Source organism: Colossoma macropomum, unplaced genomic scaffold (assembly GCF_904425465.1).
Source record: "Colossoma macropomum unplaced genomic scaffold, Colossoma_macropomum, whole genome shotgun sequence".
Lineage (NCBI taxonomy): Eukaryota > Metazoa > Chordata > Actinopteri > Characiformes > Serrasalmidae > Colossoma > Colossoma macropomum.
In genome coordinates, this window is record NW_023494803.1 from 26,287,262 (window position 1) to 26,305,515 (window position 18,254).

General features: G+C 39.0%; 1 protein-coding gene across 2 annotated transcripts; it reads left to right on the plus strand.

Annotated features, from left to right (window-relative positions):
* Positions 1-319: 319 nt before the first annotated feature.
* vps39 (VPS39 subunit of HOPS complex) lies at positions 320-16,619 on the plus strand. Of its 2 annotated transcripts, none has more exons than XM_036593099.1 (24): positions 320-991; positions 1,920-1,985; positions 2,091-2,155; positions 2,327-2,369; positions 2,543-2,637; positions 2,988-3,086; positions 3,198-3,290; positions 3,393-3,576; positions 5,044-5,164; positions 5,327-5,447; positions 6,055-6,184; positions 6,503-6,645; positions 7,224-7,364; positions 7,464-7,605; positions 9,583-9,669; positions 11,104-11,177; positions 11,420-11,636; positions 11,846-11,974; positions 12,119-12,221; positions 12,385-12,430; positions 12,727-12,876; positions 14,599-14,733; positions 14,967-15,058; positions 15,199-16,619. In XM_036593099.1, the coding sequence occupies exons 1-24, from the start codon at positions 919-921 to the stop codon at positions 15,275-15,277; spliced, it is 2,628 nt and encodes an 875-aa protein (XP_036448992.1). In that variant the 5' UTR covers positions 320-918; the 3' UTR covers positions 15,278-16,619. The 2 variants fall into 2 exon arrangements, with proteins under 2 accessions (XP_036448992.1, XP_036448993.1); XM_036593100.1 differs by having other exon boundaries at positions 2,991-3,086.
* The last annotated feature ends 1,635 nt before the right edge of the window (positions 16,620-18,254 follow it).

Sequence of the window (18,254 nt, forward strand, 5' to 3'; positions counted from 1 at the left end):
CCAACTTTATTTATTTCACTAACGTACAACAATATATAGTTCAACAAATGAGTATGATGTCAGATTTGGAATGCACAAAACAAACAAAAAGAGAAAGCTGGCTACGTTCCTAAGAGAAATATCGAGGATAATTCAAAGAGGCCGATTCTCTCTTAGAATTAGTTTGATGATTTTATGAGGTTAGAGTGTGAAAATGTGTATTCGTATCTTATAAGAATCCTCCGTCATATAACACATACACACTTTGTAGGTGCTAGAAAAAAGATTTGACATAGTTGGACGTGTGAACCGGTTCGATCGAGTTACTGAAAAGAATCGGTTCTAAAGAACGATTCGTTCACGAGTTAGTCATAGCTGTTAGCGAGTTAGCAAATCAACTGTCAGGACCTCGAACTTGCCAGTATTTCTGCGTCTGGGTGGTCTTTGGTGGTTTATGAAAACAAGCAGTTAAAGCTGAGGTTTAACCGAACGGCTTCGCATTAGAATATGGGCTGAAATACTTTTTATTCATGTAAAGGTGGTTGTTGCGGTTTGTTGACAGCGGGACCAAAGTATGACAGTCACACACAGTAGCTAGGTTAGTCAGCTAGCTAGCTAGCTAAGCTACGCTTTTAGCGCTTTCTATATCTGTTTATTGATCCACTTCTGGTTATCCTTCTTCTTCCAGTCTTTGTGCAAACAGGGGATGATGGGCTGGACGGGTTTGGACTAAAATCAGGCAGGCTGTGTAATGTGAGGCTAGCTTAGCTTTCTGTTTGTCAGGTCTCAGCTCTGCTGCAGTTAGCTAGCTAGCTGGCTAGGCGTTTGTTTTCGGTTCACCTCCTTCCTGGTACAGATGTGGTCGTAACGGACCAGTTCCACTTTTCTTTAAAGATTAGACGTTTCAGGTAGATTAGCACAGATATCCTCACTGCCACCATGCACGACGCGTATGAACCCGTCCCTATTTTGGAAAAACTGCCCCTCCAGATCGACTGCCTCGCGGCCTGGGGTAAGATTAACTTTTATTCTTGCATTGTTCTTAATGGATGCTCAACTTACGTTGTAAACACTAGCTTGTTTCATGTTAGCGTGAGTGTGTAATGTCACAGTATCAAATAACTTTGCTAGCAGTTGCATTTAACATTTCACCTTTAGGTAGCGCTGGCATTTTCAGCGAGTAACATATTTAATTCTCACCACACGCTTAAAAATGTTTCTTCAGCGGTTCTTTCGTTAAGGAAATGGTTCTATTTAGCTATTTAGAAACATGAGTTCTGTATAGAACCGTTTAATGTTTAAATTGATTGTAGAATGTGTTGTATATGGTTATATATAGCACCGTAAAGTGTTCTTCTGTTGTTACGTTACGATGTGAAGCCTGTAACAAAAGCAGAACCCTTTTTCGTGATACGTAGAATCATTTTCAAAGATGTTCTGTAAAGCACATTCTCCATCAATCTGAAGAACCATTTCACCATGCAAAAAAAGCTCTTTGCTCTAGATTGAATCATTTCCTTTTCTAGAATAATTGAGGAACCCTTTTTTTTAAAGAGTGTATAATGTCAAGTTTGTAACAATAGAACATTTCTTCTGCTATATAGAACCATTTTCAAGAAAGTTCTATATATAACCAGATGCAGTGCATTCTCCATCAATCTGAAGAACAATTTTACCATGCAAAGAACTGTTTAGGCATAAAATGGTTCTATGTACACCCTAGGGTTATAAATGGAACCATTGCCTTTACCAAAGAACCCTTGAATAGCAATCCTTTTTCAGTGTCTAGGATTGGAGTTATGTTGTGGTGCAAGGATTTGTTTTTCTATCTGATACAATCGGTTTATTGGAGTAAAACTGTTTTGCCACATATACAAATCCATTCAGATTTGTGGTCCTCCATGTAGATCTGATACTATGTGATGTTATTGTTTATGCAGAGGATTGGCTCCTTGTGGGGACAAAACCAGGCCACCTCCTCCTCTACAGAATCAAAAAGGATGCAGGTATGAACTGAAACTCATTGCTGATTGCTTTATTGATCATTCTTAACTTTAGTGATCATCAACAGACAACGTTTGTCTGTTTTGTTCTTTATTCATCTCTCACAGGTACGAACAGATTTGAAGTAACGCTAGAGAAATCCAACAAGAACTTCTCGAAGAAGATCCAGCAGGTGCGTGTGAAGATGAACTGGGCACTCAGTTTTTGTTTGTGAAAGCTCTCTTAACAGAATAAATGTCTGAGGCAAACATTAATCCGCTTCATGTTGTAAACTTCTTTCATCACTGTCAGTGTTGTGTAATGCAAAGGTTCCACTTCTGATCATCCTCTTTTCTGCCATCAGCTGTTTGTTGTGTCCCAGTACAAGATTTTGGTCAGTCTGTTGGGTAAGCCTTTGTATTTATTATTCTTGACACTGCATATTTAGTCCAGTTTCTTTACTCTATTTACTGTATGGGGTTTGTAGTGGAGTGGCCTACTGTAATTTTCTTTTGTTATGGAAAACACCTGTAATATAATTTGATATTGATTGTTACATCTTTTTTTTGTTTTGTTTCAGAGAACAACATCCATGTTCATGACTTGCTCACATTCCAGCAGATTACTGTAGTATCAAAGGCCAAAGGAGCCACCCTATTTGCCTGTGACCTGCAGGTGTGTAAGGAGAAGTCACTAGTTTATTACTATTTAATTTAGTTCTCTTGCAGTGTGATATTTAATGCTTCAATAATGTAATAATTACAATTATTTCTTTCTGTTTATTTTATTTTAAGAAAACAAAATTTGTTGAATTTGCCCTAGTATGTAATGCCAAATGCTATTTTGTCCCTTACTTTTCTCCTGCACCTTGAAAGACTGTCAGTCCTTGTTATTGTTTTTAACTTGTTAGTATAAGCATGGTATTAGCAATGAATTAAGGATGTCAAACGTGCTAGAGCCCTTTTCTTCTCAAATTGTTAAATATATGCTCAGTTAAATATACCTGTTTAACCGGTGCTCCTTAGCAGTCCAGCTCAGGTGAAGCAAAATTGCGGATGTGTGTTGCTGTCAAGAAGAAACTACAGCTATATTACTGGAAGGACAGGGAGTTTCATGAATTGCAGGTATGCTTGGGCTTGGAAATGCCAAGGCAGTGATTAATACTTGTTCTTAAATTAAATGAATAGAGGCGCTGTCTTTGTTTAGTTTAAGTACTATTATGTTGTGTCTCACAGGGAGATTTTGCCGCTCCAGATATTCCAAAGTCCATGGCTTGGTGTGAAAATTCCATATGTGTGGGTTTCAAGCGTGACTACTATCTGATTCGGGTAGGTCAACTCAATACACACAAGTTGTCACTAAGGATCAAAGTTACAGAACTCAACATGTCGAACAGAGTAGATGAAGGCCTTTATCTTTTACCTTGCTAGATGGATGGACGTGGCTCAATCAAAGAGCTGTTCCCAACAGGGAAGCAGCTGGAGCCGCTGGTAGCCCCTCTGGCTGACGGGAAAGTGGCGGTTGGTCAGGATGATCTCACGGTTGTCCTGAATGAGGAAGGAGTCTGCACCCAGAAATGTGCTCTCAACTGGACTGACATCCCTGTTGCAATGGGTAAAATGCTGGTCTTTATCCCCCCTCCTATTATTAGTCATAGACATTTTTCCCCCCCACGCTTTTATTTATGGTCCTGCATTTCAAAAGTGTAGCACATGAATTTCTTCAGTCGAATATCTGATGATTAATCTCTGATGCACAGAAGACAACAAGCCTTGATAGGAAGAAGACAAGCCATGTTTCCAAAAATAAATGCATTCGTTTGCCAATTTATTTGGTACGCCTATCTGGTGCTTGCACTTGGCTGTTTTCCAGGTACACCTTACATGTGGGTGCAATTAGTAGTAATACATTTACAGACTGTAGCCAATCTGTTGCTAACCAATTTATTAGTGCCCCTCTACCCCATACATCAGTCAAAAGGGACCACCTCTGACCAGATATTATTTGAATGGTGTACCATTCTCAGCACAGCAGTGATGTCAGCATGGTAGTTGCATGTCTGTGGGTGTTGCACTGGTACAAGCACTGCAGTTTTATTGGGATTTTTGAACGCCTCAGTGTCACTGTTGGGTTGAATGGTCCACCAGCCAAAAATATCCAGCCAAGAGCGACTCTGTGGTGAGAAACTGACCATTGCTTAAGCCCCTGTGGATGATGGTATAGCTAAACATGAATAGATGCATACATTGCAGTTTACTTATCTACCAGCAGAGGCAGGATATCTCTTTGTTCCAGGTCAAAATTTAAGCAGTTGAGAGATGTACAAATGGGATAGTACTTTATTGTTTACTGTTGTGCTACAGAAGTATGTCATCTGTGTGGATGTGGAGTCTTTTTTCTCTCTAATAGTGGAGATGTGCTGTTTTGCAAAAAGCACCTAAACATTGTGTATTTTTGCCCCTGCTTTACTTTTTTAAACACATTTGCTCTGAAAAGGGGAACCGAATCCTTTAAGCTGAAGCTGAATGGAGAGTAATTTCCTCTTTGAATTGTAAATCAGTGGTTCTGGCAGGCTAGAGAATAGCATGCCCTCAGTATTTGTCCCCTCTCTGCACAGTATGTGCACAAATAAGTTCTTTAAGGGCTCTGGTGCAAAGTTTGCCTCTCATTGTGTTCAGAGACCTGGCCGTTCCTGGACTCTGGCTCCAACTGGATTTCCTGCCCCATAGGCCTGGGGGACTGTTGATTCGCCGACTGACTGCATATTACCCATAGACATGTTTATGAAATGAGTGTATTCTCAGCATTTCGAATAGTCTACACTTTTTTTTTTTTACTTTTATATGTTTTCAAATGCATGCAAGTGCCAAATGCTGCTAGCTGTCTTTAATAATGTGTTGTTGTAGTAGTAGTAGTAATAATAATAATAATAATAATAATAATAATGTATTTACTTATTTTCTGAAACATTGTCTCTTTATGAAGGCATGTCTCCTGCCTGCATGACCACCTAGGCTATTTGTGACACCAGTTCTGTGTTTGTTTTCCAGTCTCACCCTTTGACTCTTCCCTCACTATCAGAGCACCAGCCTCCTTATATCATTGCAGTGCTGCCTCGCTATGTGGAGATCCGCACCTTTGAGCCCAGGCTGCTGGTGCAGAGTGTGGAGCTGCAGAGGCCACGATTCATCACCTCTGCAGGGTGAGACATCAACATCTCACAGAATGAATTACCAAAACGTGTTATTGAAGAATTTCACAACAAATTTATCCTGAAACACTTGGATGGTCAAGACGGTTCATGAGATGGCATATTAATGGTCTGTAATTTTCTCTCTCTACCCATATTGTTTTTTTGCTTCAGGCCTAACATAGTGTACGTTGCCAGCAACCATTTTGTCTGGCGACTTGTGCCGGTCTCCATAGCAAGCCAAATCCGACAGCTTCTGCAGGACAAGCAGTTTGAGCTGGCTCTTCAGCTAGCGGTGAGTTAATCCATCCCAGTCGTAGTCAGTTACTACAAACATCTGTGCATGATATATAAATTTGCTCTTTGCATACTCTGGCCATTTTTGAACACTTGATTGGAAATTGTTATTTAACACTGTGGTCTGCACAGCTATCATTTCCCATCACAGACATGGTAATGAGTCAAATATGAAGCAGCAACCTTCACTCGCGTTGCTTGAGATGTGACAAAGTCCAAAGTTGTTTTATACATGTTTGATATGATCAGATTGATTAAAATAACCACATAAAATTGATTGAATGCATGTTTCTTTATTATCTAAAGGCTTGTGCTTAAATGCTTGAAAAGTTACCTATACCAATATAAATAGTGCACGACATTACATCCAAAATGAAAAATGTTATTTTCTTTTTGAATGTACTCAAATCTTCACTGTTATTTGTAAATGAGTAAAATAGTAGGATGAAATAAGAATTTTGTAAGTAGGTATGTCAACATTTTTGACTGGTATGTATGTATATTACTAATTATATACAACATAAACATAAAGAGTATAGAGTTTTAGTGTTACAGTAATACTTACTCCCTTTTTTACACCTTCAATCTGTTTTTTCCCCTTCCAGAAAATGAAGGATGACTCAGATGGTGATAAGAGGCAGCAGATTCACCATATTCAGAACCTATATGCCTTTAATCTCTTCTGTCAGAAGCGCTTTGATGACTCCATGCAGGTGTTTGCCAAGCTTGGCACAGGTGAGGGGGAGTATCTAGTCAGTAACAGTATTTAGCCAATAGCAGCATCTTAATTCTCATTTATTTCATGCGTTGGAATAACTGAACAAGCATGTGAGTGTGGAGTACGTAACAGTATTGTAAATTTTGGTTGTGTAAGACATTTGGCACCCTGAGCTCTGAACTTTCCAAGAAGAATTTAATAATAAGGTTATGTTCCAGTTTTGATGGATTATTTTAAGTACTTTACAAAGACGTTTTTATCACAGATTGTTTTCCCCCATTTCTTAAACATACTGCTCATTTTGATAAAGCAGGATGTCTTGCCCTCTGTTATAGATCCAACTCATGTGATTGGGCTGTATCCAGACCTTCTGCCCTCTGACTATCGTAAACAGCTGCACTACCCTAACCCCCTGCCTACTCTTTCCGGAGCTGAGCTCGAGAAGGCCCACCTAGCTCTCATTGATTACCTAACACAGGTGCGCACACAAATCAGCCTTGCCAAGTGCATACAAAATGAGACTTGACTGTGTCTAAACAGTTTGTGTTGAGATTTCTAATTTTGCTTTATCAAAATCAATTTTCATTAAATTGTCCAGTATTTTTTGCTGTTTTCCTAATTCAGTTTGATTAATTATGTGGACATCGGTACATTTTGAAACTTGAATATTAACTCTCCAGTCTAAACGGTCCATATATGGAAATTAAACATTGTGGTATTTGTACTTAAGGAACTGCAAGGCCCATGTAGTTGGAGTTTGTGTGAAACAAATCTTGTACTGAAGTATCATAATGTTATATTTTTTCTATTATGCCCACCCCTAGCCTAGGCTGCTTTTTGAATGAGAGCAAAAATACTCGGCTAAACAGAATAAACGTTGTTTACATTTATCAGTCTTAGAAGCACAGAACATTAATTCTAAGGGATAAAGAGGGGTTGGAAATGGCTATGTAAAGTTAAGTATGACTGTCCACACAAACATCATTAGTGACAAACTGAAAAAATGAAGGATATGGACCTTTTTAGTGACACAGATTTCTTGCTTTTGTTACATAGAAACGCAGCCATTTGGTGAAGCAGCTGAACGACTCGGACCCCTCCACCACCTCCCCTCTAATGGAAGGCACACCTACAATCAAAAGTCGCAAGAAGCTCCTTCAGATCATAGACACCACCCTGCTCAAATGCTACCTCCATGTAAGGCCATGTCTGTCTGTCTGTCATGGTCTTTTAGTAAAGTGATATGACTCTCTTCTGCAATGTAGGTTGCCAATTTCTTTGTTATAATGTTTCTAGACCAATGTCGCCTTAGTGTCGCCTCTCCTGCGCCTGGAGAACAACCACTGTCACGTAGAGGAGAGTGAGTATGTGCTGAAGAAAGCCCACAAATACAGCGAGCTCATCATCCTTTATGAGAAGAAGGGCTTGCATCAGAAAGGTAAGTTTAATATTCTGTTCACTAACATTAAACAGACTTCAGTGACACTAGTTGACACTAAACATAGTAATAATATTATTTTGCTCTCAGAAACAAGCACTCTCTAGCTTAGTGGTACTTTAATTTATCATGTTTTTTAACCTAACTAAAGTTACCACTTCATAACCCATCATACATTCAAGGAAAGAGCCATACAGGCTGATGTATAGGGTGTCAAATGCAGTTAAGCAGTTGATACCATAAATGTCATCCTTGCAGTAAATCTCTGGCAGCACAGAGAAGCCTCCCAGTGTCTTGCAATGTACATTCAGTTCTATATAAATACTAGGGATGTGCAGTGATATCAGAATCGTTTCACTATCAGCAGATAATTGCTAAACACTTGTTACGGATAGACAGTATTTGTTTGTTTGTCTATTGTCTTTGGGAATTATGATGGTTGGTATAGTGTGGTGGGTAACACCTCTACCTTCTACGCTGTAGACTGGGGTTCAATCCCCGCGTGGGTAAGCACCCTACACTATACCAGTAAGAGTCCTTGGACAAGATTCATAACACTGCTTTGGCCCAGTGCTCCAATGTTGGTGCATCTCTAATAATTACATAAGTCGAAAGCAGTTGCACTCATACTGTGTCCTCTAGGGTTGTCGACTGGCAGGAAGTGGTCTGGATGCGGACCCAGCAGAATATTTCAGTGGACTGAACCAAGCACTTGAAAAATTTCTGTAGCAAAGCAGGTTAACGTATGTTTAAAAAAAAAAAAGTCGCACACAGGTACACGAACCAAAGCGGCTTTTGTAGCATTTCTCTGTTGCAGTTCATCCAGTTTGACACATCTTTATCTAAAGGTAGCTCATCGTAACAGTAGTAGTAGTAGTAGCAGTAGCATAGTTTTAATTTTTTTTTTTTACTTTCTAAAAAAAGACAGGAATTTTGTCTTCTGTGAAGCGATATATTTTTTAAAAATATTTTAGTAGTGTTTTCTATAACTTTTCTTCCAAAATGATTTCCGCTTGCTTGTTTGCTTATTTATTTAATTATATATTCATTTAGCCAATGTCCACACAAATTTAAAATCTGTTAAATTTTAAATAAAAATATGTTCAAAGTTTGTCAAAATATATTTGATGTGTCTTATTTTATTTTCTTAGTTCTGTGAACTAATCATTAATGGTTATGTCTTTAAAGAGATACTTTATCGCCATTCACTTTGTTTGTCTGGACCGTTACAAGCAAGACATGTTGTGTAACTGGACACTTTTAAGTTGAATTCCCACATATATACTTGTCCATGCATCGTCTGCGATTGAACAATGTGAAGCATCAGTTTGTGTACCTGTATGACTCTTGCTGATGCAAAACACATTCTAGAGATAGGCCGGTCAAAAATACATCTTGGATTTCGGTGAATGGAATATTCAGAGTTGTTTTCTGACAAAATGATGTGAAATCGTGTGATCAGATATGAGTTGTGTAAATTGCTACGTGCTGATATGTTGGTATCTGAAAATAACACCCTGGAACAGTTTCATACAGTATTGTCAGAATGCTGCACGAGCCTAACTGCTCCCCAGAGACTTAACATTTGTTCAGCTTTCATGAAGGCAGAAGCATCTTTAAGTCATTTGGATGTTAATGGAATGTGGTGTGCATTCAGATATGCTCATGTTCATGATGAGTGTTTTTAATCGGACTGCTGCAGCAAGCTGTTCTAGTGACGTAATGCCCTACAGACAAGGCAGCTGCTAATGGCTCCCACACTCAATCACTCTCGTCTCTTTTTCCTCTCTCTTTCTATGCTTATTCAATCCAGTTACAGCGTTCTGCCTATTACAGTTGCATTGCTGCCAAGGCAATGTTCTATATCAACACATTTATCATAAAACTGTCTGTTTGTCATGTCAGTGATATTTCTGGAAAGCACTAAGTGCTGAGAGGTCTTTTGAGCAGGATTCTAATGGAAATGGTGACCTGTAGCCCTGCAGGTCCTCCTGGATCAATCCACTAAAGCCAACTCCCCACTGAAGGGTCATGAGAGGACAGTGCAGTATCTCCAGAGGCTAGGTGAGTGTGGGACCATTTCCAACCATGCATACTGATTTCTTCGATTTCTGTTCAGTACACACACTCTGTGAACACCTGTTTGGGAAACAGAAAACATCACATTAGATGGTTAGAGACGTCTTTAAGGCCGTTAGCAGGGCAGTCAAAACTGTACAGTGCTGTGCATATATCAGAGACAGTCCTTTCGTTTATTTAATTTTCAGTCAAATGGCCTTTCAGTACATGATATTAATTTTTCAGCATCAGGGGAAGAAAAGAAAAGAGCATGTACTGAACAGAAAATTAACCCACAGAAAGCCTCACAGATATCATGCATGTTTTTAGTATTTTTAGTGTCCACCTTTATTACAGTTTTCATTCTTTTCAACAGACTTGCCTTTAGTTTTTCAAAGAACATTTTCAGAATTTATTGTATCCACCTTTTGCTGTTTTTTACAGCTTCCATTCTTCTCAGGAAACTCGGTTTTAGTTTTTAAACAAAGAAATCTGCAGAGATATTTTTTTCCAAACCTCCAAAGATCAGTCTTAGAAGTTGGTTGTACTCCCTGCTACTCCATGTCTCACATGTCCTGTTGTGGTGGTCTATTGCAAACTTTCTTTTTATTCTTTAATATATTTTTACTCTTTTTTTTGGCCTGTTTACTTTGGTCATTTATGGCTTCATCCAGAAATATCTGAGGGTGTTTTCAGGTCTAAAGCAAAAGTTGAGTTTGAGCTTTCTGATTGGATTTCTGAAAGATGAAACCTTTTAAGTACTGTTTATCTGATGATGACAGATTTGGTGATCTACCAGATCTTGCATGGTTGTTAGGAGTCCCATTTTCTTTTAATCATTTTTGAACTCTAGTTTTAGAAACTTTCCCCTTTCCTCTTTTCCCACTTTCTCTTCCTTATGCAATTGTATTTTCTTATCTAATCTCCTCAGAAGTATCTTTTAGATGCACAAATGTGGTCTGTGCAACATGGCACATTTTATATTTTATGATTTATATTTTCTCTATAAGTTAAACTTAGCAAACAAATTGAGATTATGCACTACAATTTGCAATGTTAAGTCTTCTGTAGATGTGTAAAGCATATTTTCACAGAAAATATCAAAATGTAATTTGACCACAGGTGTTCAAGCATTTGCATACGACTGTATTTTGTTTGGATTTATGTTTTTATAAAATGTTTTCTTAAGTGCTGAAAGTTCATTGAGAGTTTTGTATAGCTCCTTTCTGACAGCACTTAAGGCTGATTTCATTGAGTCAAGGGTTTGGTGTCTGATGCATTTCAGTTACTTTGATGTGAAATATACCTGTGATGTTAATTAACTACCTAGTGTAATAAACCGTTGATTGCAGATGTCCTGATGTTTTTCAGTTTTGTTCTTTACATGCACTCCTCATCCATGCTTATAGTCTGCTTATATTATGTTCTTTGTATTAACAGGGGCCGAGAATCTGGGCATCATTTTTGAGTTCTCTCCTTGGGTGCTGAAGATTTGCCCAGAGGATGGTCTGAAGGTGAGAAAACAGATGAGCGCCCTCATATTTTATATCATCAGTTTTATACTGTGAATCGTACATGGTTAAAGGTGATTCTTGTACAATTAAACTTGGATATTTTGCTGCCATTTTTACGAACAGCTGTTGTATTTGTATTAAGCAAGATTAATTAGGTTTAAAGAGACAATATGATGATCCACATCAGATGTTGTGATAGTGCTTGTTACATGTCAATTGTCTCCACTGTGTTTTGGCAACAGATTTTCACAGAGGACCTGCCAGAGGTAGAAATGCTGCCAAGAGACAAGGTGTTGGACTTCCTGAAGGAGGGCTTTAAAGAGCTGGCCGTGCCATATCTGGAGCACATTATCCACGTGTGGGATGAAACAGGCCCTGATTTCCACAATGTGCTTATCGAGCTCTACCTGGAGAGAGTGCAGACCCTGATGAAGGAGTATCTCAACTCACTGCCTGAAGGTGGGAGGTGTAGCCACATAAACTGTTTTATATATAAACATAAATAAATATATATTTAAAGACAATATAATTAGAAAGAACTTGAGTTTCCTTGAAAATATAGTCTAAATTTGCTGATCTGATTGTTTAAATATGATCTGTCTACAACTGTACATTCTGATTTCTCCTCCTTCGGTATTTCAGTTATCGTCCTTTATTATTGTGTGTAGGTGTTCCAGCTGTAGCTGCGGGGGAAGAGGAGGGTGAGCTTGGAGAGTTCCGGAATAAGCTCCTGTGTTTCTTGGATATTTCAGCCCATTATGAACCAGAGAGGCTCATCAGTGACTTCCCATTTGACGGTGAGTCTTCAGTGACCATTTCAACTAATGGGTCAGAAGATTCATGTCTGCACTCAACTGAAAGTTGTAAAAGCGTTCAGAATACTCTTTACCTCATAATATAGTGTGTCTTATAATTTGTTGTCGTTTTTCCCCCCATTTTAGGTCTGCTGGAGGAACGAGCTCTGCTCTTGGGCCGGATGGGCAAACACGAGCAGGCCCTCTTCATCTATGTGCATATACTGAAGAACACGCGTATGGCAGAGGAGTGAGTATGCAGCAGTGTTCCTGTAGCACTTTGGCTGCAGTATTTATTGGTTCAATTAATATATTTTCAAACGCTTGCCAAAATGTAATTTTCTGGGAGTACGTTTATATTTCATCCTGTTTTACATGCCTCTGACTGTTTATAAATTTCTTTTCTTTTTTAGGTATTGTCACAGGCATTATGACAAATCAGCAGATGGAAGTAGAGATGTGAGTGTGGCTTTATAAAACACACATGCATCACACATGGCAACTGTTGTCACTATTGCATTTTGGTTTTTCCCAGCTATTTGTGTCACACCAATATTATAGGTACACTTTTATAACACAGTTATAACACATTTCACATTGTGACACATTGTTTTTATTCCGCTGAATCTAGTATGTATTTGCGGGTATATCTGGGAAAACCATTCTGTCAAGTCTCATTTTTAAACAAGCGCTTCTTTCCTCGGTTTCAAATTAATAGTCTAAAGAGGCGCAATGCTGCTCTGTCTTCTGCGCAGGTGTACCTGTCTCTGCTGCGCATGTACTTGTCTCCTCCAGACGTGCATTGCCTTGGTCCCATTAAGATGGAGCTGTCTGAGCCACAGGCTAATCTCCAGGCTGCCCTCCAGGTCCTTGAGCTGCACCATAGCAAGCTCAACACTACCAAGGTGAGAGTTACATAGCCAGTCAGACAGCAGATGTCATATCCAGGTGTTATTTCTATAAAGTAGTTTGAGAGTTGTTTTTTTTATTATTATTATTATTATTTTTTTAACCAGCCTGTCACTGAATATGCATACTTCCTATGTCTCTGCAGCCCATTTATGCTTTCGCGTGTTGAGTGCCAGTCTCATAGTTTAGCTGTCACTGGTGTTCTGGCACAAACAGCAGTATGAATGTCATCCTGCTGTCAATTTAGTAATGACCACCCTATATAGGGGCATTTCCAGACACAGCCTTGTAAAGAATCATGCTAAAGGGCTGAGTTCCTGGCAGAGCACTTTTCATTGACTTTCATCCCCTCCCTCTTCAGCATACAGCTTGATTGTTGCGCTACAGGGCATGACTCCTATAAACCTTTAGGTGTTGGAGACGCCAAGTATTTGCAGTTTAGAGTATAAAGCATTAAAGTGTGGGTGTGCTATGAATGGCTCTCCTCTCTCCTTTCACCCCCCCTCTGCTCATTTGTTTTTATGTGATGTTGCTTTCATTTCCCCTGGCTGCTGGCCCAAGGCCTTCCTTGCCAGACTGCATGCAGAGAGAGACCACAACTGACAATGTCAGGAGAGTGGAGCGAGTTCAAAAGCACTGCAGCCGGCCACATTCAGCATGCGGAATATAGTGCTACACATCTCTGAGCTCCATGCAGCTAATTTAACCCTTAATTTAACCCTACTTTTCAAGCTTACTGTTCAATTATTTATCGTAAGTTCTATTATTCAGCACCTACTATGAATTATACAGTAACCATTGTGAAACTAATATGAAAGTTATGAGAAGAAGGAAGTCTAGATTTGCCCACAGTTTCTTGGAATTAAATTAATTAAGCAAAGTCTTTCTGCCTTTTATAGTTTTAAATCTACCAGAGGGGAAAGAGTTTGAAAGTATAGGTGTATTTTTGGATGCTGTCTTGTTTTAAAACTTTGTCATGAACTTTATGAACCTGAATGAATTTCTATCTAACATCTGTTGTGAGATTTGTTCTGAAGGCTGTGTGTGTGTGTGTGTGTGTGTGTGTGTGTGTGTGTGTGTGTGTGTGTGAGAGAGAGAGAGAGAGAGAGCACAAATATAAAACATAATGTGTAAGAATCTAAAATATTAAAAATGATCTTAAAATTTAGTAGTGAAGGGGCAGACAGTGGACCAGATTCATAAAACTTGTGGGTAACAGTGCTACGGCATGCAAAATTTGCAGCACGGTAAATAAGAGCTATTCACAAAGTCACCATGGCTGTGATTAGCAAGCTGGTGTCTTTTAATTCTGTTGTATTTTACTGTCACTGTCATACAAGACCCATGCCAAGTGAAGCTACAGTTGGCTTCCAAAAGAAATTAAAACAAACAAAACCAAAATTCTCTGAAATAGAGCTACAGATTTTAAAGGAAGAGACAAATAATAGTAAATTTGGTGAGGTGGTTTTAACTTTTTGCTCAAGAAACAAAGTTTCTTTATCATAAAATGTTTTTGACTAAACAAAATTATGTGTATATATAAAAAAAAACCCAACAAACTTTCAATTGTAGGAGTGTAAGATTTAATTTCTCAATTAACTACTACTATTACTACTACTACTAATACTTCTACTACTACTAATAATAATAAATAATAATAATAATAATTATTCAGGGATTTTTCAGATTCATTGATGTCCACATTCTGCTTGCACTAGGCCATAAATCTGCTCCCAGCGAACACTCAGATATGGGAGATCCGTGTGTTTCTAGAGAGTGTTTTGGAGGAGAAAGCTCAGAGGAAACGGTTTGACCAGGTCCTCAAGAGCCTGCTTCAGGCCGAGTTCTTGCGGGTGAGTTACTGTAGTGGATGAGAGGCACACAACTATATGTATGTATATTTCTGTTACTGTTGTCCTGAAAATGTGCTCCTGTTTTGACATATCTGCTCTTGTAGTACTGTGCGGTTTATATAATTTTTAGAAACCATTGTGGGCAGACTGTGTAATGTTATGTACACCATATTCTCACTCTTTGTCATTCATTCTAACTGTGTGGGTGTACATCCATATGTCTGTGTTTGTAGGTCCAGGAGGAGAGGATCTTTCATCAACAGGTCAAGTGTGTTATTACTGAGGAGAAGACCTGCCGGGTGTGCAAGAAAAAAATTGGGAACAGGTATGTCAACAATGCTTTTTTGAGTAGCAGTTTTGAAGGAACAAGAGGTTGCCTGTAATAGAGAATGTTTTGTTTATGTATCTTCCTTGTATTGGATGGGGTATAATTAAAAATCATGCTTATGTCTTCTATTTGTACAGTGCCTTTGCCAGGTATCCAAATGGTGTAGTGGTCCATTACTTCTGCTGTAAGGATCGCAGTGTGTGTCCCACAGAATAGTGAGACCCCCTACCAACTCAGTACACACCTCCACCTACTATGAAGACCCTTTTGTATGCCGCTTTAAAGGCATTCGGTGTGAATGAATGACCTTGCTGCATTATTGAAAGAAATGCCAATCTGAACTGAACACTATAATCAAATTGGCTTGTATAGCCATATCTGGCTTGGGCCAAATGTTATTGAACCTTGTTGGAGCGATTACTTCTCAGTTCTGCAGATGGCTGTGGATGGAGCCTGGAGTGTATAACAGTGCAAGTAAGGTTGCTGTTGTGTTTCGACTTACAAGACAGTTATGTCAGTGTAACACATACTGTAGAGTTTTGTTTTCTTGGGAGAAAGTCTTAATGCTTCTCTTCCACCTCTCCCTTGTTTTGTTTTTTTTTCCCATTTTGAGGTACATATTTGTCCAGCTTTGTGTCATGCTTTGTCTGTACAATTGAATGCCTCTATTTCATGTGTTAACCTTGTCCACTGTTGTGTTCCAGCTCAAGTATGCACAGACTGTTATGCTGAGCCCATCTTGTGATTGGGCTCTCTGCTTCACCATCTTAGCTTTAGGATGTTCTGGCTGCAGCGCTAGGGGAAACCAGACACCAGCTCAAAACCTTTTTTTCTGGCTCTTCTTGTAAGGGCCGTCGCTCAAAAGGGCCCTTTGCTTTGAGCTGGCTGCACAAATGAGTAGGTGGTGAATTCTTTATTATTTCTTCTTTCTCTGTCTCTTTCTCTTTTGGTCTGGGAAATGTAGCAAGATGATACTGAACTTGTTAACAGAGTGGATTCTCAGCTTGTAACTTTTTAATGCAAAGCAAAACCTTTTTTAGGTCCAATTGTTTGTTTTTCTATCTTTTTGGTGGAAGCTTAATAATAACAGCAACTGTTCACTGATCACAGTAGCATGGCACTTTTGGCTTCTATTTAACTTATGGCTTTAATTTATTCTTAGCGCAGGATTTGCTGTAAGAAAGCAAAGTAACTAACAATTAGAGTGGATCCTTCTACAAAGGTGTTTGATAATTTCTCACAGATGGAAAGCAGGGGGCACCACCACTCTAGCTCGTCTTTAAAATCTGTGCTGTTATCTGTCAGACAAACACTTGTCATCAAATACTTGTCTCTTGAAGGATCAGTCAGCCCTGTTTTCTCTTATTATGCTCAACCATGACCTAGACTGTTGCTAAAATTGCAAAGATGACTGAAGATGGTTGTTTTATGCTTATGTTTGTAAGCAATGTAACATAGAAAATGTGTTGGTTTTCAAGAACGGTAATGTATAGATTGTATTTTACATACGAATTGGGAGACATGTTAACGCTAATAAACATGCATCTTGTCATGTGCAGTGTGGTCTCATAAGTATTTTTTTTTTTCATACAATAAAAATGTCACATATACACATCCCACTATTCACCAGATTTTTTTTCACACTTTCTGCTCTTTCTCTTGTGCATGTTGCCATCCTTCAGTCTTTTGTCTGTAGGATGGCAACTGAGTGCTACGTGTCTCCCTAATGGACGTTCGCGCTAATGTGAGCCAGCCTGAGCAACAGAACCACAGCTTTCTCCAAACTAGAGTTAGTCATTATGCATTACTCTGTTACAGTGCACTATGACTCATGACTTGGAGGATCCAGAGAGCAAAGCAGCAGGGAAATAAACCTGGACTCAATTAACCTGGCTCCGTTCTAGCAACTCCTTAAAGAATATGTTTAGGTCAAAGTTGTCTTAGTCAGCTGTGACACTGGCTAATGTTACTCCAGCTCTCTGGAAAGTGAGACAGATGACGTTTGACTTCCTTGTTGTATATTGTGCTTGGAGACTTTTGTGTCTAGGAATGTTCTTTTTGCAGGGCAGCAATGGAAAGGATGTCTGTTACCCACAGTTGGGTTGGCAGAAGTGGACAGCGGATGAGGTGCTGTCCTGCTGGGAGTGTCCTTAATCTCTGCTAAAAGCTTAAGGGCTTTAAACATAAACCCTTAGAAACAAAATAAAATGGCATTTTTTAATATGCAAGGTGTGATAACCCTTTTTTCCCCCCTTAATATTTTTTTTTTTTGGTGTTCTTTTCTGTCAAACATTCAGTTTTGTCCTCTGCTTTCAGCTATGTAGGTTTCTAGGTCGTCTTTAGATGCTGAAACAACAATGACTTTTTTTCTATACAAACTTGGCATAATAGCATAATAACATGATTTTGCTCATTTGAAATCTGGTGTTGACCTACTAAATGCTGTGATGGATATGGGTGATATTGTGCTTGGTAACTAAGCAAGAGATGGTAACACTTCACTGTAGGGTGCTATTCATAAGGCTACATGACACCTACATAAGGTTGTCATTACAACTGACATAACCCTCCATAACTGTTTATAAATGCTTATTACAGTAGGCGTCATCTGTCATGAAGGCTACTTTAGCTGACTTTGATCAAAATTGGCAAATGTAACCTTTATAGCGAATGATGCTTATTAGAACAAGCATTTATAAACAGTTATGTAGGGTCATGTCAGTTGTCATGACAAGCTTATGTAGGTGTCATGTTGCCTTATGAACAGCATCGTGCAGTAAAGCGTTACCCGAGAGATTTCATATTTGCTATTGGATTTTCACACTACTGCCAAGCTGTCCAAAGGCCACAGGCAAGGCCATATCATGACCTTGGCATGCAGCTCCACAATATTGATAGTGACGGAGGATTCTGCATCTTCCTCATGTCTGTCTGCAGGCTTTAAAATAACACATGCCACTGTTTATCCCATCAACCCTGTTCTTCATAGCCTGCTGGCTGCAGTATACTTTAGCTCTCTATGTTTCACAGTATAATTTATGGATTCTGTAAATTCTGTCAGCTCCCTACTCTGATACTGATGACCCTAAAGCCCCACAAGGGTCTTGCAGACTGACTGCAGAGAGACATGATGACCTTTCTGTACTGGCCTAGCCATCCTTCACTTTAGCCGCCTTTTCTCACCAAAGGAGGC

Bases quoted from the DNA above. Each gene is read 5' to 3' on its own strand.
- vps39 (XM_036593099.1), top strand. From the start codon at position 919: ATGCACGACGCGTATGAACCCGTCCCTATTTTGGAAAAACTGCCCCTC. The intron at 2,156-2,326 runs GTGCGTGTGAAG...TTCTGCCATCAG, and splicing joins TCTCGAAGAAGATCCAGCAG to CTGTTTGTTGTGTCCCAGTA. The intron at 7,365-7,463 runs GTAAGGCCATGT...TAATGTTTCTAG, and splicing joins TGCTCAAATGCTACCTCCAT to ACCAATGTCGCCTTAGTGTC.